Consider the following 23,350-nt stretch of genomic DNA (forward strand, 5'->3'; position numbering starts at 1 on the left):
ACTAAGACAAGTGTGATAGATCATTACAATAAGGTCCCCAATGAATCATGTCTCCCTGCATTCACACTCATTCACAGGCATTGATGGTCCTTCTATCAGAGGGGAAGTCTAATTTCCCATCCTTTTGAATATGGGTTGGTCTTTGACATGCTTAGATCAGTAGAGTGAAGGAGGAAGTGACTTGGAAGCAATCAAAGGAACCTTGCAGGTTCTGTTCTCACCCTCTTGGAAACCTGGTAACACAGTGCTGTGACAAACTCAAGGCTAAGAAAACCACATGGAGAGAAGAGTAGAGTCACTGTGTTCCACCTGAGGCCATCCCCCAGCAGACTTGCCAGATTGAAAGGCCACAAAACTGAGTTCAGGTGAAAACAGTGGCACAGCCAGTCATCCCACAGAATTATGAGAATTATAACTGCTGCTTCTTTGGTTTTAATCCATTTTTCTTTTTCATACTGGGGATTGAATCCAGGGGTACTCTACCACTCATCTCACTACATTTCCCAGGATGGCCTCAAACTTTTGATCCTCCTGCCTCAGCCTCCCAATTTGCTACAACACTAGTTTTGAGGACAGCTTGTTACATAGCAACATAACTGAGGAGGTCTGGTATGGGACTGTCCCATGCTGTCTTGCATTCTAGGACCCCATCTACTGAATGTCAGCCATATCCCTCAATCACCACGTATAATTTAAAATGCTCCCTGCAGATATTGTTCCTCTACCGCCCCACAGGTCTGCCCCACTTTTTATTTTCCAGTTTTTCTCTTGTGATTTCCTGTTCAATCTCCCATCCTCCTCCATCTTAGCTGAACTTGTCCATCCACTGTCCTTGCACAGGTTTTGTGCTGTTCCTCTTTGATCCTTTGTCTTTGATGTTCCCTTGGCCTAGAATGTTCTTCTCTCTGCTGAATCAACCTTCTCCCAACCTTGAACACCTGAGTACATTCCACTTTCTCCATGAGGCTTTCTCTGTCTCTCTGGCGGATTTCCTTTCCTGCCACAAAGGTTGGAAGAACATATGTGGCCTAGATTTGATGCATGGCAAGCCCTGCTCATGCCTCCCATAATGCTTCATGTAACAAGCATATCAAAAGGAAGTTGGAAGTTGGTCTGGAATTGTGTAGCTCAGTGGTAGAGTGCTTGCCTCGTATATGTGAGGTACTGGGTTCGATCCTCAACACCACATTAAAAATAAACAAATAAAGTTATTAAGAAAAAAAAAGTAAGTTGGAGGTCAGGAACCATGTTGGTTTCTTTCTTTATTCTTTTTTTTTTTTTTTTTTTTTTTGCAGTGTTGGCAATTGAAACCAGGGCCTCTGATGTGCCAGGCAAGTATTCTACCACTGAGCTACACTCCCAGCCCCTCATTGATTTCTTAGTGTGCATAGCATCTTGCACCTAATAGGTTTTGAGAAATAGGCATTGACTGATTCTATTCTTTCTCTCTCAGGACCTGAGATTTGGAAAACCTTAGGTTAAATTGTCAACTGGAATGTGTCTGAGCACAGTCACCAACTGCCTGGGTAGGGTAACTTAAGAAGCAACCTCAGAGATACAAAAAGCCTACACATCTCTCCCAAGGCCTTGGAAGGCTACCCTTCACCTGAATTTGAGCTTCCCACCATTAACTGGGACATTGGCTCCTGAAGGCCATCCTCCTCATTATTGGAAAAGGCAGACCAGACCTAGAAGCCCCAGGGACTAAGAAGGGCAAATGACAGGTCAGATTCATTAGGATGGAGGAGCACTAATGAACTTTCTGGAACTAGAGATTGCGCTGTTGGGTAGGAACTGGTGGAGAGGGAAGGACAACCAAAAAAGGTGAACAGGAAACTGTTTACAGCTTGTATGTGCAGCTCTGTTACCACTGCTTACTGCTACCTCCCTTCCATTTTTGGTGTATATTGTATTTATGCAAATGGTGGTAATAGAATGAGGCATGTTTTAAAATGGGATGTTTACAGTACATACTTAAAATAAAAGTACACATTTACAAAGCTCTGTGGGTGCCCCTGGGGTTGACCTCTGCTGAATCTGGGTTGCCATGAGTTGGTCTCAGTCTCGTTTCACTACCCACTTCCCCCCGACCCCAAAAGCACCTGAATATCTGATCTAAGAGGAAGGGACTTACCAGAGAAGCATTGAGGTTTGGTGCTGGCGAGGCTGAGGCATTGAACACGGTTGTATTCACTGTAGATGAGCAAGGACATGGGGACGGTCAGTGGCTTCTGGATGGGGAGCCTGCAACCCCCTCAGAGCGCCCACCCTTTCCGTTCTCCCTCTGGTTCCTTAGAGCCAAATTGGTTTCCATCATGAGGACAGCTCATCGTATCTGGCCTCTCTTCACCTTCCCCATTTTGTCTCTCTTGATGGATGGGTTGGTGGGAGGGAGCCTGGGCCAGAACTCAGACATAACAGCTGGGCCAGCTATTCTAGGACCTCTCCTGCCTGACAATAAACAGCTGTTTTATAAAAAACTGAAATAAAGACTCTGATGCTAAGACAAGTTGATGAATAATGTGCCTTGTGAATTCTTACTGGCCACTGGACCCATTTCTGTGTGGTTAGACTTAAGGAACATTTTTAAAGGAGTGACTACATGCCATGCACTATGCAAAACCCAAATACATATTCACTTAAGTTCCCAAATCTCCATGAAGTATCCCCATTTTACAGATGAGGTAACTGAGGCCCAGAGAGGTTAACTTGCCTATTATTGCCCAAGGTCACAGAGCTCATACTTGGAGCCATGATCCCATCCCAGGCAGGCTGGCCCAGAGCATCTCAACCTCCCAGTTCTGCACAGCAGGCTTTGCCCCCTCCCCTCCCCAACACTTCCTTTCTCTCCCACCCCTCTCCATATGTGCTTTTTTTTTTTAAGGTCAACTGGGCCTGTTCAGACTTGTTTGCTTTGATATTATCTTCTCTAATCTCATTTTGTAGAAGACGAGGTAAATATAACCTGGGTGTAGGAACTGAAGAAGGATCAGGAACCCAAAAGTTCTGTTCTCAGTTGTTCCCACTGTGTCTCTTGCCAGCTCTCCCCTTCCCTGCCCTCAGTGTCCCTTACTTTAAGTAGAGCATCTAAGGGTCCCTCAAGTCCCTGAGGAAAGCTGGAGGAAACATAATCTGCTTTCTCTCATTTCCATGTTGACTCTTCCACTCCCCCTTCTGCTCCCTATTGGGCCTCCTTTACTCCTTCCTGTAGGGAAAGCTCATCACCCACATGGGGGATCCCAGAGTTTGTGGCCACTCATGACAAAGACAGGCCTTGGAGGACCACTGCTTGCCCTCTTTCTTCCTCCTAAACTGCAGGAGTGGAAGCGAAGGCCAAGTCCAGCTCCCTTTCCTCCTCCAAGTGAAGGCAGACTAAGCAGTTCCCCTGTGGCAGGTGTGGGGAGATCAAGGAACCCCAGCTGGTTGGCTGGCAATATGCCTGAGATGCACTGCAAGCCCCATTTGGCTCCTGCGGACTGTCCACCTTTGATTAGAGCTTAATCTTGAAGCTTTTCCCAACCTCTAACAAGCTGTCCACAGGGTTGGATATTACCTCAGGACCCCTCTAAGGTATTCACTTTCAGGGCCACTGGGCTGGGCAGCTGAGAAACTCAGTCTTGCTCAGTTTGTAGAACATTCCTAGGAGTTCTACAAACCCAGAGGTTTATTCAGATTGTTCTGACAAAAGTGTCACTTACTAGAAATCAAGGCAACAAATCTGTTGCCTTTCCTCACATTGCTGGCCAAGAGAACATGATGCACAATTAACATCAGGGACAGAGAAGCTGGGCAAGAAGCTGCCTCAGGGTCACCCACTCACATGCTAGAGAATTCCCTGTTTGTGCTTAAACTTAGGGGGGGGTCAATCATTTTCCACTACTCTGTGTTTGCCAGACATCCTCTTGATGTCTTCAGCTTATGTGTATCAATTATTATATCAAGAACTATGTAGAGTTTATCTGAAAGTCACTCGAGATGAAGATGGAAGAAATATAACACAAAAAATTCCAGAAAGGGTTAAAAAATATTGTAAAATTCTAGTGTGCAAAGAGTGGTACTCACTTGGGATTGAAAGCAGCCAAATCAGTGTTTGCAGCATCCATAAACAGAATACAAATCAGTTACAATGGAAACAAAATTAAATATAAAAAGAAAGTGCTCCCGAACAAGCGCTTATTAGGAAGAGTGACAAAGAATGATAGTATGCCATAGTTTGGCTGTTTTTATTTTCCCAGTAAACCTAGGAATATGGAAAAATTAGTAAGTAGATGACTCATGAACTGGAAAGAAACCACAGTTAGTTCCCCACTCCCTAGTTTCCTACATATCTAGAACTTTCCTTTCCATGTTCTAATCAGAACTAACTTGCTCTGGTTCCAGTGAAAAAACTGAGGATCTAATCTTATTGGAGTTAGTAGCTAATAATGCCTCAATGTTTCTAAGAAATAGTTCAAGAGAGCAGAAGCTTTCAAACTTGAGAGTGCATCAGAAGCTCTTGGAAGGTTTAATAGACGGTTGGACCCTGCCCCAGTTTCTGATTCAGTAGGTCTGGGGTGGGGCCCAAGAATTTGCATTTCTCACAAGTTCTCTGATGGTGATAATGCTGTGGGTCTGGGGACCCCACTTTGAGAACCATGACAACAGCATGACTCAAAAGAATGAAGTGACATCAAGTGCCTGGGTAAGACCAGAGGGGAAGTGATTTGGAAATAAAGTGGCTTCGTTATGCTCCTTGAACGCTACTTTGTATGCTCCTTCATCCCCTGTTTCTAGGGCATCTCTAGGTTTGGTTTCTCCTGTGGATAGATAATTTTCAGAATAGCCAAAGGTCTTCATATGACCCCAGAATTTGGAACGTTTATAGAAAAAGACCAAGGAATATTATTCTAAAAGTCATGGTTATGGGAAATTTGTGTTCAGTGCAAGGAATCCAGAGTCTGGAATGCATAAGCTGTTAAACAAGAGTACCCAGATGGAACTTGGCCCTGAAGTAGGGTTTGCCCTAGGGCAGAATAAAAAGGGCCAGTGTGTAGGACCTCCTCAATGCTCTGGTCAAGCACTGTGCCATGACTCAGGACCAATGGTAGCTTTACCTGTCACTGGATTTTAATAGAATAACTCAAAATTAATGACAGAAAAAAATGTAAGGAAAAATTGAGTCTCAACTTTTTTACAAAATCAGTGTGGTGACAGGGAGAGGAGGTATAATCAAAGCCACACTTCTTGCAGACAGGGCATTTTTATCTTCCACAAAACCCAAAGACCCTCAAAAATTGTGTCACAAATATTTTTGATTGATTTATGAACTTTTTTTTATTATCCATAGTAATACTGTTTGGGTTCTTTGTTTGAACTTTTTGGCAGTACTGGGGATTGAACCCAGGGCCTCAAACAAGCTAGTCAAGCACTCTACCACTGAGCTGCACCCCTAGTCCTTTTAAATTTTTATTTTGAAACAGTCTCACTAAGTTTCCAGGCTTGCCTCAAACTTGTGATCCTCCTGCCTCAGCTTCCTGACTAGCTGGGATCACAAGTGTGCACCACCTTGCCTGGCTCGTAGTAATGTATTAAGGAACTGGAAACCCCAATTGTTTACTTATTTCCTTTAACCAAATTTGAGCATAGATTTGAAAACCTCATAAGAGCCCCACAGAACTGGCACAGCCAACATTGATGTCCCCCTTTTATATCTAGGGAAACTGAGGTTTGGTGTGACCTTGGGTGGCCTCTGGGCCTCAGTTTGCTCTCTGTGAGTCCAGCCTGGTGGTGCTTGGAGAAGTGTGGGTGGATCTCCTGCTCCTGCTCTGCAGCACCCTGGGTACATCCCACTGAAGGCTCTCAGGGCTATGCTTATGGCTGTGAGGGAGGTCAAGAGATCAGACTCTATGAGAAATCTTAAGTTTCCAGATGATAGGTTTTGATCCAGAAAGTAACTCCACAGGAATGGTATAGAATAGTTATTATCAAGTTGACCATTTGGTTGATTAAACCTCCCACCCAGTGTGAGGATCCCTTTTACAATGCTACCCTTGGCACACAGACATCCAGAGTCCAAGTAACTGACTCTCAACCAAGGGGGTTGCATATTTCCCATGATGGTGACTCCCACCACTGCACATTCTTCCCTAAAGTCAGTCAGCATCTGGTTCCCTGAAACTTCGGCTCCTCAATGTGTTTTACATTCTGTGGTTACAGAGGGTGAATATGGACCCTTGTGGCATGACAGTTTTTCTCTCATACTTCTCTTATCCCTAAGAAGCTAAAGAGCCCCAGGTTATCCTACTGTTGTTCTAATGGCATGATTGGCAAGTTCTTCACACTGGATGTGTTTCTGTTTGTAAGGATGTTCATTCATCCAATGTGCTCTCACCTTATAAAGCATGAGACCATACTGACAGCAATGTGTGGGGAACAGGTGTCATGCAATGATGGGGCTGAGAGGGTCTTTTGTCACCAAAAGATCTACCTCTGGCTTGGGTAACATGCCAACAGGTATAGCCTCCATATCACCCTGCACGGAAGCAAATCGGGCCTATTCCTTCCTGAGATACCCCCGTACCCTTCTGTCATAACCTTGGGAGTTAATATTAGGGGTACCATTCCCTTGGTTTCCTTTTAAGTACTGGGTTCAAGACTATGCATGGCTCCCTTGGAATGCTTGGCTGAACAGCCCCTCTCAAGCAGACTCACTCTCCTGCATTTGATAGAGAGCTGTGGTTGCAGGAGAGAGTAGGTGGGTGGGTGGGGGGTGGGTGAGGGCCCAGGGCATGTCTGGGGTTACCGGTCACCTGTGTCAGGGGCGACGCACTCGCATTTGTAGGTGGTGATGGAGTCAGGCTTGAAGTCCATGTTGATGGGGTAGTACCTGAAGGCACCGATCATCTTCTTGATGGCATCATAGATGAAGATGAAGCTGATGAGGGTGGAGAAGCCCTCCTCAGTGAAGCGGGTGATATATTTGATGATAAAGCTGGCATCTGTGGCCACCAGGATAAGGCACTGGATGGCTGAGTGTAGGCCAATCCAGAGGCGGAACTCCATGTAGTCCAGGCCATTGCCTCTGGAAGGTAGAGGGAAAGTGGGGGTCCTCCAGTCCAGAGCTCCTGTTCTTGGCTCCCCAGACCCGCCCTTAGAGGCTCATCTCTTCCTCCTGTGGCACAGGTGCCCTTCTAGGGACAGTAAGAGAACTGGGGACCGGGATAATTCCTCGGTAGTGTTGCCTGATTTTGGAGAATTCTAGGAAAGAATCTCATGAAGATGCCAGGAAGGTGCTAAGACAACTCAGTGCTCATGTAGTTGGTAACAGACACCCAGAATAAGTGAAAAACAGGAAATTTCCAATGAACAGGGCTGGAACAGACCTTAGACGTGGTTGAGTCCAACCCTTGTTTTGTAGATGAGACAGCTGAACTTGGAGTGATGGGAGTTGCCTGAATGTGGGTGCAGCCTTCTGACCTCCAGCCCAAGACTTCAAATACTACACTGACTCCCAAGTCATGATTGCTCATGAACAGCAAGGTATAATTCTTCCCTTGTCTTGCCTGGATTGATCCCTATGGGCTGTGCTAATATACACTAAGACAGCCATCTTAAAGGCAGGTAACTGGTAGAAGTAAGGAGGATCCACCTGACAGCCCTCTGTTAATTAAAGGTGGCCTTGGCACTTCATAGGTCCTGTCTCCCTTTTGGGCCTGTTCCTCTGCCCAGGCCTTGGCTAACTGCCCCAAGAGCAAGAGATGGTGTGGGGCATCACCAAAAAATACCTACTTGCTGAAGTCGAAGAGGAGCTTCTCAAAGATGAGGATGGGCCCTGTGCTGCTGAGAATGATGAGAGGCTGTCCCGAGAAGAGGCAGAACAAGGAGCCGGACATGGCAGTGCCCAGGAAGCTCTCCATCACTCCCTGGGGGCATGAGAAATGTGAGGCTTAGCAGAGGTAGCAGAAGGGGCTTCTTCATACAGGTTGCAATCCAGTTATCTGTCCAAGAGCCTTTGTTCATCCTTTGTTCTGGTCTCTCTCTTCTCCCCAATTTTGCTTACTATCTCCCACAACTTGCCACCATGGCCAGTATCGCCCTAATTCAATTTGGATAAAGGTCCCTTGTGACTTGCTTCTGGCACCCCAGGCCCTTGAAAACCATGGATATGCTTGTCCTTGTGTCCATTCTGCTCACAGAGGACAGCCCATTCATCCATCTAATCTCCATTTATTCAAACATCTGTTTGATGTCTTTAGATCTCTGATCATTCATTCATCCAAAATCCATTAAGTGCCTGCTATGTACCAGGCATTGTGTTAGGTATTGGAGACCCATCAGTGAATAAGATAACCCATATTCAGTCTGGTAGGATATATAGATAAAGAACCAATTTCTATACATCAGGGTTTTTCAAACTTAGCACCATTGGTGTCCCAGGATAGATAATTCTCTATTGTGGGGTCTGTCCTGTGTATTGTAGGATGTCTAGCAGCCTCCCTAGCCTCTACCCACTAGAAGCCAGTAGCCATTTTTCCCAGTTGTAATAATAAAAAACTACCTCTGGATATTGCCAAATGTCTCCTAGATCAAAACTGCCCCTGTTGAGCGCCTCTGTCAAGGAGTGCAATTAGCTGGGATGGGTTTCAGGTGTCATAGGTGTATACAGTAGGAGGGAAAGGGTAGTCAGAAAGGCCACCCTAGATGTAGATATGTGGAAGCTGAGACCCAACACATGAAGAGGGATTGGTCAGGAGAATAGGGTTAAGTGGAGTAAAGACAATGAATGTCCCCAAAGAGGGAATAGTATATTCAAAGACTGGAACTGAAAGGGAACATATCTTTGAAGAATTTAAAGATAATCAGGATTAATGGAAAACAGATTGTAGAATGGGTGAGTAGATCAGGAAATGCTGAGAAAGAATGCCAGGAGATGAGCCTTGAGAGGCAAGTGGAGCCATGCCATAAAGGCCACCAGGAGAAGCTGGGATTTAGGAGTTAAGGATGATGACTAGTTTCTGGTGTGCACAGCTGGGTGAATCATAGTATCACTTGTTATACTGGGAAAGGCCTATGCATAGCAGGTCAGGAGAAGATAATGGATGCAATGTCATTCACCTTAACCTGTCTCGGAAAATTAGCCATTTCCTTGGGGCCCTAAGTTTCCTAATGACTCTACCCACCAAGGCCTCCACTGGAGAGGACCCTTGTTCAGGAGACAGGAGTGGGTCTCTGCTGAGCTATTTTTCCCAGGGAGGTCTGCATGGTTGTCATGGTAACAACTTACCATCCTTCTATAAACGTCTTAACTCCAAGCTAAGAAATCAAAGTTGGTGTAAAAAAAAAAAAAAAAAAATGGGGGAAAAGATCACGATTAGCAACTCAACTAATTGTGCTGATTAAGTTCATTCAATTATTAGTGGGCAAAGTGCTAAATAACAAAGTGATGATTCCCCCTTAAATTTTGGCATATTTATATCATCCTTAAATTTGGTCTTTAGTAATTAATTATTACTTTCTTTAAAAAAATTTTTTTAAGTGTAACTGGTTATAAAAGTGATGGCCTAGGACTGGGGAGATAGCTCAGTTGGTAGAGTGCTTGCCTTGCAAGCACAAGGTGCTGGGTTCAGTCCCCAGCACCGCAAAAAAAAAAAAGTGATGGCCTAAACCTAGACCTTCACTAAAACCTTGTGCTTGAATTACAGGATGAATCTCCTTACTACCACCAGGTGGCAGCAGATTTCACTTATAGTTGCACTCCGGTCCCCTGCTCACACACACCTGATAGTTTTCGGTGGCATCTCCCAGAAGCCCACCAAAGGTGATTGCATTGGTGATACAGCCGAGGTAGATGAATAGGATGGCGGAGATGGACTGAATGTGGAAGCCATCATAGAAATCACTCAGGAACCAGGGCAACTTCCTCTTGATATCCAGACACAGTCCACCAAAGAATCTGTTTGAGACAGACCCAGGGGAGGCTTTCTTACCACAAATACCAGTGTAGGGGCAGGGCTATTTTTAGGGTCCTGCAGAATCTGGGGTGAGGAAGGGAATTTTGTTTCTTTGCTCCCTGGAACAACTAAGTTGGGAATTTAGGTTTGGGGACAGTTTTTACTGGAGATGCTATTCCATAGAACTCCTAAACCAGTACATATCATAGCAGGGTTTCTCAGCCTCAGTACTATTGATATTTTGGACTGGGTAATTCTTTATTGGAAGGGTTCTCTCCTGTGCATTGTAGGGTATTTAACAGCATCTCTGGCCTCTATCCATTAGATGCCAATAGAATCTCCTCTTCATTTCCTCTGGGGCAAATGAAAATGTGTCTGAACATTGCCAAATCCTCTGTGTCAAAAGGTAGAGAGTAGCAGGGGTCAGTGGGGGTGGGGCGAAGACTAAGGAAGGGAAAAGTTGTTTTCAGTTGAAAACCACCAGTATAGAGCCAAGGGTATATAAACTATGACTTTATTCTTCAAGTCATGTTTTGTACACGGCTTTATAGGGCCATGTCCTTTCTTAAACCTAATCACCTTGAGAGATACTAGGAGCTGGCAAAGAACCAAGGCAAGGATTTTTGTCTTGTCTTAAAGTAAAAGGAAAAAAAGTTTTTGAATAGGTAACATTAAGTTTTTTAAAAGGTACTATTATGTGTTTGTGTTCTCAAAAAAAAAAAAAAGAAAAAAAAAAGAAAAAAAATTAAAGCCCTGACCCCCAATGCTTATGAATGTGACTTTATTTGGAAATAGGGTCTTTGTAGAAATGATCAAGTTATAATGAAGTCATAGGGTGGGCTCTGATCCAATAAGATGGGTGTTTTTATTTTTTAAAAAGGGCATTGCTACATGAAGACAGAACCACAAGGAGAAGGCCCATGATGACACAGACAGAAACTAGAGGGACACAGCTGCAGGCCAAGGATTGTTGGCTACCACTAGAAACTAGGATTAGGCAAGGAAGGGTTCTACCCAGAGTCTCGAAGGAAACATGGCCCTGTCCACATCTTGATTTTGAACCTCTGACCTCCAGAACTATGGGAGAATAACCTGTTGTTTTGTACCACCTAGTTTGTCGTACTGTTTTGGCAGCCCTAGGAAATGAATACAGGTACCACAGGGCATCTGGTGAAAAGTTTGGGTTCCTCCATTCCTGGGTTGGGTCTCCTATTCCCCTTTCCTGAGACAACCCTCCTCAGGATCCAAGAGGGGCGTGGAGGGCTCAGGAAGGAAAAGACTGCAGTGGTCTGCTCCATGGCCCCAAGTTGGTGCTGTACCCAGTGGTGGGGAAGGACACGAAAGTGATGGGAAGGAGAGAAGTTGAAAGGACAGCAGGGTCTCTCTCAGGCCTGGGGTGGGCACCTTCCTGTCCAGATAAGCTCCTCCCCAATTTCGTGCACTGCTGGCATCTCTGCATCGTCCCCGCTGCCTGCTGCACCCGATCCACTGCCACCAGCACCACCGCCACTGCCTGCTCCTCCAGCCGAGCCGCCACCTCCTCCCACAGAGCCATTCATTTGGCCGAGGTCAGCCAGGGAGAACACGGATTTCCTGCAAGTGAAAGGGGATGGGAGAGAGTGGGGTTCCCAATGTTGGGAGGGTCCCAGTCCCTCTAGAATTGTCCCTGAAACATCCTTCACCTCTCCAATAAAAATTATGAAATATCTTGAAAGACAGGGGGAAATGCAGAAAGTGATCTAACAATACCCATACAGAGGTTACCCAGATTTTACAGATGTTCACATTTAGTCATATTTATTTCTGATAAATGTGTATAGTCAGAAAATAAGAGATTATACTCTATTTATATATGATCTATCAAAATATATAAATGCATTCTATTGTCATGTACAAATAACTAGAACAAATAAAATTTAACAATTTTTAAAAAAGAAATACAATAATACCAACAAAATTGCTCTCCTTCACCCCTTGCCCCATCCTCATCCCTTCCACTCATATACGCACCTCTTGTCAGCAGAGGGCACTTTCTTGGGTGGTTCAATTCGGATATTTGGGTCCCATTCTCCAGGGGGAAGGACAATGACCTCATCCAGAAACTCATCAATTCCTGCGATCAGATCCTCCCGATTGCGGGCTTTATAGGCCACATCACTGAAGAGCTGTCAAGGATCAAGGAAGAAAAAAGGGGTCAGCTCTCTTTTTGACATTAGCCCTTGTCCACCTCCCGGGAGACATCACAGCTAGTTGCAGTGGAGTCACTCTCAGCCACTGCTCCCGCTGCCAACTTACTCAGTTTGGGGGATAAGAACATAGTACCAGGGGAAAATAGGACCCAATTGGAAAGAGCCAGCAATCAAGGCAAGAAAGCCCATTTGCTCTGTGAAGCATATTCTATATTCCTTCTGTAGGGCTTTGGTTGAATTACTGAACCCTCTGGTTTCAGTTTTCCACAGAGCAAGCACATTAGAAAACCTCTGTAGAGCCCAGTTCAAGAAACTCAGATATTTCAAATTCACATATTACTTTTGAGCCCTTCACTCTTGGAGGGTCAAGTTGCCTGCTGTCTTCAGAGCATGCTCTCTGACTTACAGATTAGATCAGGTTATGCCTGTGTTTAAAGTCCTCTGGGCAGCCCATCACTGTGGGGACAGTTCATGAACACTAGGATCTGCTTACAGGTTTTGCATAATCTCTGACTCACCTCTCTGGTATCATTTCTTGTCCTCCAAACTCTTACACTGAACCTACATTGGATCACTTCCATCCGGCTTCTCTGAGCCTTAATCCCTGTTTGCTTTGTCTGGAGTGCTTGCCTCCTAGACTGGTGCTGGACCCACCTACATCCTGTGCATCTGAGTTGTAAAGCTTCCTCATCTGTGAAGCCCTCCTCAACTGCCTAGGCAGCTAGCACATGGTTAATTTTATTATTATAGATCTGTCCCTCCCACTTGATGGGTGCTTCTTAAGGACATTGACTCGTCCCTGAATCTCATAATTTTCAGTACCCTGCACAGGGTCTGGTATACAGTAGGTGCTCAAATGTGCCTGTTGGATAACTCAGTGAATGAAGAAGGAGTGCTTGTACAGGAGCTGTGACATTCAGGAGTACATGCTCCTTGTCACCACTTACATCATCTACCATCAGGGTCGCAATGGCACGGCCAATTTCATTGTAGGATTTTGCTCTCCCAGAAGGTCCCAGCAGTATGAACAGAAATCTACAAAGATGAAGTATGAGGAAGAGGAGGAAAATGAGAAGGAAAAATAGGAGCAGGTGAAGAGAAGGATTCTTTGGTCCTCAACAGTATCCACTGCTACATTTTTAACTTCTCTCCTTTTTTGTGTGTTCTAGTACTGGGGATTGAACTCAGGGACTCATGCATGCTAGGCAAGTGCTCCACTGCTGAGCTATACCCCAGTCCTTAACTTCCGTCCTTTGAGTCTTATATTCGTTGGAGGAACATTCCTCTTCCACTTGCACTAAGCTCCCCTGGAGCTTTCTCATCTTTGTCTTGCTACCCAAACCCACCTAACGGCTTCTCTCTCTGCTATTGCGTCCTTCTCTTTTATGATTATGATTCTCTCAAACTCTTGTCCAGAAAATATCTACCTCTAGGGGTGTCCCTATCAGCACAGATTGCTGAACACATGGACAGCTGGCACCTTCAGGACTGGCATGGTTTCAGAGGCTCTCTCTTACCTGGTAGGGACGGGCACCTCGGTCACTCCACCCAGCATGGCAGACTGGATGAGACGCACAAATGCAATGAATGGCTGGTCCAGGAAGTCCACCTCACCCACAAGTACATTGGAGGCTTCTGAGTCCTTGGGGATCTTCTTCATGAATTTGTTTTTCCGCTGCTCAAGGAGGGGAAAATGAGATACCCAAGAATACTACACACACTCTTCCTCCCTCACGGGAAGCCGAACTTTAAAAAATTTCCCACTATTTCTCAAGAGACTGAAAGAAGTAATAACACTTTCCTGGATTCTACAGATGAGGGTACTCAATGTTGGTTAACTGCAGAGGCCAATTAAGTCTTTGCAGATGGGAAAATACATCTCACCCCTAAAGTATCCATTGATGGGAGAAGACTGCTTAGCTGCAGTGTGGGCTGCAGTGTGGGCTGAGAGGTTGAGGAGAGAGCCCTGAGGCCTGTTGGACTGCCTCCTTTGTCCAAACAGATGGGAATCTCAGCATTTACCATCCAGCTGACCAGACCTCCCCTCTCTGCTTCACCTTTGGTGGCAGAGGGAGGGTGAAGCCTTTTCTGATAGCTAGGATAGACAGGTTTTGTTTTCCCCTCATCACCTACTTCCTGGTCATAGGAATAGTGATGACCAATTTCTAAGTCTGCAGTGCCCCAAGTTGGCCACTACGGGCCCTCCTAGGAAGCTCATAACTTCTGCAGCTTTCCAGTTGAGACTCTCAAGGTGGCTTGGAGAGTCCCTCCAACTAGTGTCTGTCCAGTGGAGGAAGATCAAATAGAGTGATAGGGTCTGATATGACAGGTATTGGACAAGACTTCTGGCCAAATTTGTTCCCAGTCTCTCTGTTTATGACTTAAGTTCCCCTGAGTCCTCTTATGATGAAAATGCCCCAGGGAGAGTCACACACAAGCTCTTCTTCAGTCCTTATCCTCAAATGAATTACTTTTTCAGATTGCTTTCTTTTTGGGCAGCGAGGGGATGGATAAGAGGCAGAGATGATTTTGGAGGAGGACGGAGAGGAAAGGCAGGGCTAGTTTCAGTCTACAGTGGCAGACACAGAGAGGAGGCCAGCACCTTGAGGTGGAGGCCAGGTCTGAAAGGAGCTTCTGTGGATATCACAATTTTCCTCCAGTCCCCTCTCTGTTAGAATTTCTGGAGTGGGCACAGAAATGTCTGTTTCTCGTAGGCTCATTGAAGACACAGGTCCCCTTGTGTCTCTTCTTGTCCCAGTGGAGGGGTCAGTTGTGGGCATGGACATGGCCAACAGGTCCTTCCCCTTTGTGCCAATTGTTTCCTGATTTGGTTCTTGAAGGGTATAACACACACTGGATAGGGTGCCTGACCAGCAAGGAAGAGCACGTGACAAGGCCTACACACACCCCCTTACAATCTTTTAAATTCAATGGGGAAAACACAAAGCTCCACAACCACCCAGGCAACCAGCAACAGCCTCGAGGATCCTAACATGGTGAGAATAAGCAAGGGCAGGAGTTGATTGGAAGGCCAGAGTCCCTAAGACTCAAAAAGTCCCTTTGTCCCAGGCATAGTCAGCTGATTAGTAAGCAGTTCTTTAGGATGGAGGGTTGGATGTGCCCGGGAAGCCACTATCCCCATGCCAGCCCCATGCCCCCAAATATCAGTCTGGCAGGAGAAAGAAAGGTGGGGGAGGGGAAGAAGTCCACGGGAGAACAGAAGAGTCAGGGTGGGCAGCACCCTGGAGAATGAGACTTTGAAAGCAACACCACTACTGAGTGACCCAACACGCCCACTTGTAATCCAGAAAAGAAGAGGAATTGAAACAGGACCTTAATCCTTTCTTGCAGGTTGCAACATATTTGGTCAGGAAGTCAGGGTAGTGGCAACACAGAAATGGAGTCATGCTGGTATTCTGGTCACACTGACTTGGCTACAGTCTAGAACAGGCTTGTCCAAGAAGGGATCCATGGGACCCCACTTCCTGAACCAGGGGGAATCTGGCCTAGCCCTGTAGTACAGGGTCACTGTAGCAGGGGAAGCTATGTGAATCAACTCTGTTCACTGAAAACCCACCAGTTGGAGGGTGGGCATGGAGCTTACCCTACAAAACCAGTGATGGGTGCAGGGCCAATGCCTCTGGGCTCACACCTAAAGAGCAGCCAAAGGGGTATAAGCTATAATGTCAAGAATGTTGAGAAGCAGCATCAGGTGCCAGTCAGAAGAAACAAATGCTGGTACCAGATGCTAAGTTCTAATCCCTAAATCAAGGAAGCATTGCCTGGTAAAGTGACAGCCAGCATTATTAACTCCACTTACACTTTTTAAAAAATAAGTTACAAAAGACTTTTCTAGGTAATGCTTTCTTATCCTGGCTCCTTTGTCAGTGTGCATGGTTGTAATAAAGTACTGTTTCTCTTCAAATGATATTTCAGGATACTTACTGGTTTCTAAATTGCTCCCGAATAAGGGTTCTAGAATCAGACTGCCTGGGTCAGGTCATGGTTCTGCCACCTTTTGGCAATATGGCCTTCAGCATGTTATTTAACTTCTCCAGCTTCGCTATTCTCTCATTGGTAAAATGGGGATGTTAACGTTGCCTTCATGATGCACAGAAAATGCTTGGCATAGTGTAGCACATGCTGTATGGGGACCTTTAATGTTGGTTGATGTTATTGTTATTATTTTAGTATTGTGGACATGAGAACTGCTTTTGTTTTGCTTTCCACCAAACTTGGGGGTGCCATGAAGGTGCAGCACCCCAGCCAGACTCATTCAGCACCTGACCAAGGGCTAGGCAGAGTCGCCAAGGCAGTCCAGCATCCCCTTCCTGAGGGAGTTTGTTTCAGGTCCCCTTTGTCACCTTTCTTCCTTATCGTGGGCACAGGACCTCTGTATGCAGAGGTCAGAATTGAGGGGTCCTCCTATGAGCTTCCCTCGGTGGTATGGTCACAGGGTCCCTGGTTGTGGGCCTTAGGACATGGACTCAACCTTTGTGGGCTTCTGATCTCATCAAGGGTGTTGCAGCCCAGCTGGTGGGAGACCAGGGTTGATGTTCTCCTGCCCTAGCCAAGGAAGAAGACACACCACTGGGCAGTCCAATTAATTAACTATCATTGTTCTCTCCGTGGGGAGTCCCCACTTCCTCCTCTATGCCAGTCTCAATTCCTATCCCAACTTTAAAGGTGCATGTGGGTCACAGGGAAAGTGAAGCTATATGTTCTTGCTATGTCTTCTCTAGCCAATAAATCCCAAGTTCAGGGACAGCTGGTACCTCATCTGATCACATTCTCTGTCACCCACTCCTGGCCATCCAGGGTCTGACACAGAGCCAGCACCCCAGACTCAGTCAGTAACTGACTGATGGGCTAGGCAGTTACCAAGGCAGCTCAGGGTTCCCCTCAATGGTCCTTCCTGGGGACTGCCACTCCTTTGTTGTTCCCCTAGGAGCTCTCTGCCCCTAAAAGAAACCCAAAGGCTTCTCTCTGCCCAGGCCTCCACTGCAGCCAAGCTCAGGGGCTTTTCTACCTGGTCTGGGTTTGGGGTGTGAGAGATGTCATTCATACTTCTGCTCTGGGCGTGACCTAGGAGAGAAGGAAAAGAAAGTCCATCAAGGGAAGCCAGGATCTTGCAGGTCCTCTACCCTTGGTGCCTACTCATTCCTTTCTCATGTTCATAACAGAAATAGGAATTCCTCCCCTTCATCCTGCAGCCCCCTTAAGCTAACAGACTCTCACTTTCTTTCCCTTCAATGGTGACTTTCTTGAAAAAGCAAATAGACTCCAGTTTCCTCTTCTTCCTTCTCATTTTTCAGTCTACTGTACTCTGGTTTCTGCCTCTTGGCTCCGCCTCTTGGACTTAACTAAGATGTCTATTCCAGGTGTGGGCTCTGTGCCAGATGTGAGGAGGGCCAGAGATGCAGTTTTAGGTGAGGAGCCAGAAGTCACTAAGCTTAAAATTTGTCAGCCAGAGAGACCAGTTTCACCTCCATCCTCTATGACCCATTACCATCTTTGGAGAGGGGCTGAGAGAGGGAAGGGAGAGGGCTTCCAACAGTGAAAGTGTCATCTGAACTGCCAAGAGTTCCTTCCTCTGGGAGTCAGCTTTCATTTCCCACTAGCAGCCCAATCCAGGGAACACTCTCAGATCTACAATTTCTTGCTTTTGGCCCATGACCACTCCTTGCTTCCAGAACATTGTTCTCTTTTGTTTCCATCCCAGGATCCTCTCCTTTTTGACTCACCTCAGGGTTTTGTCTGGTCACCCCCTCAGAGGCCTCGCCTCTCCCTCCTTGGCCAATCATATCCACTCCTGGTGCTCCCACTGCAAATCTGACCTGATGACACTGAGGATGGATCTCCAGTCCCATCTCTCTTCCAGGCTCCAGACTCATTGGAGCAGCCTCATCTGGCACCTCAAACTCAACTCATTATCTTCCACCAAACCATTTACCCCACAGGCCCAATTCCACTCAATGCCTCCTCCCTCCCACCTACCAGCTCTTCAAAGAAGATCCTGGGAGGTTCTTCCCTATTCCTCCTCTCCCACTTCCCACAGGTGGTTATATGCCACCGTGCATATAACCGTGCATAGAATGCAGGACATGCATTCTCCTAGTGCATGTCCTGAGAACTGCATGGGTTCCTGAATGCAGACCCAGTCTCTTGCTTTCAGTCTTGCTCATTTATTCTTTCTCAGATAAAACTCCGATTATGGCATGCTCCTGCTTTGAGCTTTGCAGTGGTCCCCATTCCCTCAGAATGATGTCTGGGTTCTTTGGCTGGGCACACAAGGTCCTCTTTGATCGACACTCTCTTCCCCTAACCCTTACACTCCTGGTGAACGGAACCAGAGTTCTTTTCCTAGATAGCTCCTTCCCTTTGCCTGCTCTTTGTGTCTTTTGTTTAGAACACACTCTTCCTCCCCCTTGTTTCTGGAAAATGACTTATCGCCAAGACAGTTGTGTGTTCCCTCCTCATCAAGGCTTCCCTATTGTGGCCTGTGCACTGGCTGACCTTGGGGTGGGGTGCACACCTTGACTATGAGATAGTTTATACAAAGCTGTAGTCACTTACTCATGCCTCTTGTTGTGGTTCCCACCAGGAAGCAGAGTCAGGCTGGGAGGCATCCCATACCCAGTGGTAATGGAGGGAAAGGTCTGCCCAACTCCCATTTTGCCAACTGACCACTGCCTCATCTCAGCCCTATGTGGAATAACAGGGTGGGAGACAAGGGACTCGGGCATTGGGACAGAGAAAAAAGGAGCTGTTGTGGCAGAGGCCATGGGCAGGGGCACATGGTCCCCAAGTCATTCCTCCAGCCTGGTCAGTGGCACAGTCCTGGGCTGCCCTTGTTCATATGTGGACATTTTAATAAAAGTAGTTAAAGAAAACTATTCCACATTGCTTTTTGTTTTTCTCTTCATTTTCCAAGTTCTCTCTTTCCTTGTAGCTCATTCTGATGGTCACCCCTGAAAAAGCCTGTCAGTGATTTTTTACCCCACATGCCCCCTAGTTCATTCCTAGCAAATAGAAGGCAACAACTCTGCCCATATTTCTACTTGGTGAGGAGACTGTCATCTGGGATGGGAACACCGTCTAATTTAATTCCATTTCTAGGAATGCTTCTCACCAGAAAAGAGGGCAAGTCATCAGTTTGGTGGAAACAAGGATTAGACTAAGAGAAACATGTCTAGAATACAGGGTTGGTATCAATTATGCCAGGGATTGATTTAGAGCTCCATTGTTCAGAGGAGTTATTTGGAATAGTATAGTCAAGGTTAGGGTGAAGTTCAATTTCTCCTAGTGCATGTCCTGAGAATTCTAGATAGATCCTGGCCTCCACCTCCTCATTCTATGAAAATGGGGACGTTCCATAGCTGTTATGATCAAAATGAAACTCTCACTGAGTGGCAGAGGACACACTCACACAGATGTCCGTAATTTGCACTTTGCCTCATCCTCAGGTCCTCTGTGGAGCGGCGTAGACTTGCACCAGCTGCAGGGCTCCGGGCAGGACTGCGATCTGGGGCAAGAAGAAGGCACTTGGTTCTGGAAGCCTTGCACAGTGCAGCCTTTCCAATTAGGTTAGCCCTGTACAGTCACTTCAACTAAATAAAGCCTCTGCAAGGTGTGTCCTTTTCCCTTCCAGGAAGAACTTTTTTTCTTTAGAAGTCAGTTAATAGTCTGAACAAGATTACAGAGAAAATATTTGCACTATTAAAAGTGATACACAATTGATTAAACTGGTGCCAGGTAAAGTAGACTACCTGGGCTCATCCCTGAGTCCCCCACTTACGGGCTGTGTGACCCATGGCAAGTTATTTAACCTCTCTGCCTCAGGCAGCTCATTGGGGGATGAGAACAGCACCTATGCCACAGGTCATTGTGAAGATGGAATGAGTTTACAGAGGATGAAACACTCCCAACACTGCCTGGAACGTGGAAAGTAGTGAGTATGATTTGCTGTTGCTCTGATATGCTAAACACATTCCCATTTTTATACAATTCATTTAAGAGATTGTTTTAGTTTTGTTTTCTTTTTTTGTACTGGAGGTTGAACCCAGGGGTCCTTTACCATTGAGGCACAACCCCAGATGCCCTTTTTGTGGGGGATAGGATCTTACTAAGTTGCTGAGGGTCTCAGTAAATTGCTGAGACTGGCCTCAAACTTGTGATCCTCCTGCTTCACCCTCCTGAGTTGCTGGGATTACAGGCGTGCACCACTGTACCCAGTCCTTAAGGGTTTTTATTAGCAAATTTATCAACTTTGTTGTGGTTCCTGCATTTATCTGACAGGTTCAGGAGGGCCAGTGCCTCTGTGCATCTCTACTCAGATACTGAGGGGAGGACTAGAGGTAGACAACCCACTTTCCCAGACCCCACACTTTGCTAATCAGAATGACACCAGCTGCCAGGTATATAAACCTTGGAACTTTTGTAGCAAACCCAGCCCATTCTAACAGAAATGTGCACCATTTTCTGCTGAGGCTCTTAACTCCTCTTGGGAGCTTGGTGGGAAACTCCCAGGCCCTTTCCTAAACAAGTCATCCTACTAGCGTTCCTCAGCACTGTGTGCATGCAAGGATCTCCTGGGCATGTTCTAACATTCTCTCCTCCCAGGCCATGCTCCAGATGAAATGAATCCAGCTCTCCAGGCTGGGGCCCAGGTGTTAGGACAAGATTCAAGACTCCAAGTGATTGTAATATGCAACTTAGGCTGAGAACCAACTCTCATCCTAGGAATTGTTCTGCTCTGGTGGTAAAGACAACACTGGGGTGCAGCTGGAGTCCCCAGAAGCCTGCCAGAGAAGGCAGGCATTCCCAGTCACCAAGGTGGGCTCACCTGGGTTCTGGGGCCTGACACTGTCCCCACATACCCAAAGGCCAGCAGCAGATAGCCCAACTTACTTGTGGTGGAAGAGACAGACTTTCCAATGTCCACTAAGGAGCGGTGGATGGGCTTCTTGGTTTGGTGACGATGCTTCCTCAGCAGGACATAACTGACCCTTTCCCGGAGCTCTGGTCGGAGGAGCCCATCCTCGATCTGCTTCTCAATGACATCGTCTGAGTGGGAAACGAACATGCCTGGTCCATGTGGGACAGAATGGACCCATGGTGGGGGTCTTCAGTTTCACCTGTTATTAGTGGGACTGAAAGTGAGCTAAAGGTGACAGGGGATGTGGAAATAGTCCCGGCCTTGCCACTAACTGTGGAAACCTGGGCACATCACAAACACTCAGTCTCTTCATGTACAAGAGCATGTGCATGTCTCTGTGTTTGCATGTGTGTATAGGAGCCTCTGCCTTTCTATCAGTTTTATGAAAAGTCCATGAAATAGTACATATGGAAGTGTCCCAGGAAGCATAAAGTACTGTATTAAATAGTTTTAGTCCTAAAATGAATTTTTAAGAAAAAGCATTTTGGGCACAATACTTCTGACAAAATCAAATGTGCTAGAACAAAACTCATAGGCATTTTAGGGGCGATAAATCATGCCACTTCTTCCTTTTGACACTCCACTAAGTGGTAGCTAATTTCCTACAGATGAACGATGATCCATTTTACCCTGAAAAGAAACAGGTTGTCATGGCAATACATGTCTGACCATGGTAGGAGGACTCTCCCTTATTGCTGCATTGCTGGACAGCATTTCAGAGGATGATCTTTTCCTCCCTGAGGGAGCTATACATGGAGCTGAAACTTGGAGCAGCTGGAATGCTGACTGGGGAACATCACAGCCAAAGCTGGTCTCCCCGGAATCACGCAGGTGTCAGGGATGGGCCAGTCACAAGACTTGCAGGTGGGCACAAGGCAGGGAGACTGCCCTGGTTTGCAGGGACCCCAGGAGAGATGCTCACCTATGATCTGTGGTAAGGAGCCACTGTCCAGATCCAGCAGCACTGTCCCTGTCTGCAGGCAGGTACGGAGCTCAAAGAGGCTGTGCAGGGACAGCGTGGACACATGAGGCTTGCTCCAGCGTTCGCCTCCTTCCTCTACCTTTTCTTCAAACTTTATCCACCTGGAAGGGGTAAGGATGGGACTCAGCATGGCTGGTCCCTTCAGGAGGACCCTGAGCTCCAGCAAAATGTAGCCCCAGCAAAATGTAGGCCTGTGAGCTCATGTTGTTGGGGGCATTGGTTCTAGACTTATGAATGGAGGTTCTCTTAGGAATGACCTCACTGTCCCCACTCCTCCTAATGCTGTGACGCTAAGGACAAGGTGGCATCCAGAGAATGAACTTGAATAAGCATCAAGAATCTTTTGGGGGTAATGGAAGTGTCTTAAATTTGGAATATGGTGACGACTACACAACTCTACATTTACTAAAGCTTATTTAACTATACACTTAAAATTTGATAACTTTAGGTTATTTTACAACAATAAAGTTGGTAATTTTGTTTGTTTTTTAAGTCTCAACTGGAACCTGTTTTACCCCAGGCTAGTCACTCGTGAGTGTTCAGTGTGGTATTCTGGGAGAAGGAAATTGTTCCATGACAAAAGTATTTCCCTCTGGGTTTTGCTGCAGGGTCTGAGGATTCCATAGTTTTTCGTTCTGGATTTTGGCTCTGAAAGTTCAGGTTAAAGTCCAAATGTCATTTGGAGAAGGAAAGAACTTAAACTAGGATTGTGTAGGAATGTGTGCTTCCGTGAAGACTGGAAATCACAGGTTGTATGGAGTTGGTGGAGTGAGAAGGTCCCGGGCAGCAGGCAGAGGCAGCACCTGGCTGTCTTTCCCCATTAGAGGGCAACTCTGGACAGCCTGGAGAACTGCCAAGGTAGCCAGGTGTCCAGGCTGCAGACCCCTAGTTCACCTATGTAAGATGTCAACCTCAAATTAGCAGGAAATTTCCATTTGTCCCAACTGAAATCTCAAAAGAGTGTTTTGAGATAACTATCTAATTCTAAAGTTCCTCTGAAAAAGTAAATACCTAGGGAGAGTTGGGGAAAGTTTTAAATAGACCAGGAATGGGGATGGGGCATAACTTAGCAGACATAAAAACTTGCTGGTAAGTAACTAAAACAATGTGATTCCAGGTCAAATATAGAAAAAGGGACCAATGGAACAGTCTAGAAATGGACCTCAGCAAGCATGGGAACTTGGGTTTAGATGAAGGAGTTGTTTAAAAGTTGTCCAGCCTGAAAATAAAAAAAGATTAAATTCCTCATTTTCACCAAACAATATTAAGTTCTTCATTGATTAAAATCAAAACATAAAAATAAATCTATAAG

General features: G+C 46.1%; 1 protein-coding gene across 10 annotated transcripts in view; it reads right to left on the reverse strand.

Annotated features, from left to right (window-relative positions):
- Window positions 1-23,350, reverse strand: part of Slc4a5 (solute carrier family 4 member 5) — a 122,314-nt gene that overhangs the window by 25,444 nt on the left and 73,520 nt on the right. For 9 of the 10 annotated variants that reach the window (XM_047522232.1, XM_047522224.1, XM_047522228.1 and 6 more), the window contains 12 exons: window positions 21,979-22,139; window positions 21,029-21,184; window positions 19,548-19,643; window positions 17,148-17,203; window positions 13,636-13,793; window positions 13,066-13,153; window positions 11,940-12,094; window positions 11,334-11,522; window positions 9,757-9,931; window positions 7,768-7,901; window positions 6,789-7,060; window positions 2,135-2,193 (listed from right to left, as the gene is read on the reverse strand). In XM_047522232.1, the coding sequence (XP_047378188.1) occupies window positions 2,135-2,193; window positions 6,789-7,060; window positions 7,768-7,901; window positions 9,757-9,931; window positions 11,334-11,522; window positions 11,940-12,094; window positions 13,066-13,153; window positions 13,636-13,793; window positions 17,148-17,203; window positions 19,548-19,643; window positions 21,029-21,184; window positions 21,979-22,139 (1,699 nt within the window). Of the gene's footprint in view, window positions 1-2,134; window positions 2,194-6,788; window positions 7,061-7,767; window positions 7,902-9,756; window positions 9,932-11,333; window positions 11,523-11,939; window positions 12,095-13,065; window positions 13,154-13,635; window positions 13,794-17,147; window positions 17,204-19,547; window positions 19,644-21,028; window positions 21,256-21,978; window positions 22,140-23,350 lie in introns of those variants that run through there. The other variant, XM_047522233.1, reaches the window with a different exon arrangement.

The sequence above is a fragment of the Sciurus carolinensis genome, chromosome 13 (genome assembly GCF_902686445.1).
Source record: "Sciurus carolinensis chromosome 13, mSciCar1.2, whole genome shotgun sequence".
Lineage (NCBI taxonomy): Eukaryota > Metazoa > Chordata > Mammalia > Rodentia > Sciuridae > Sciurus > Sciurus carolinensis.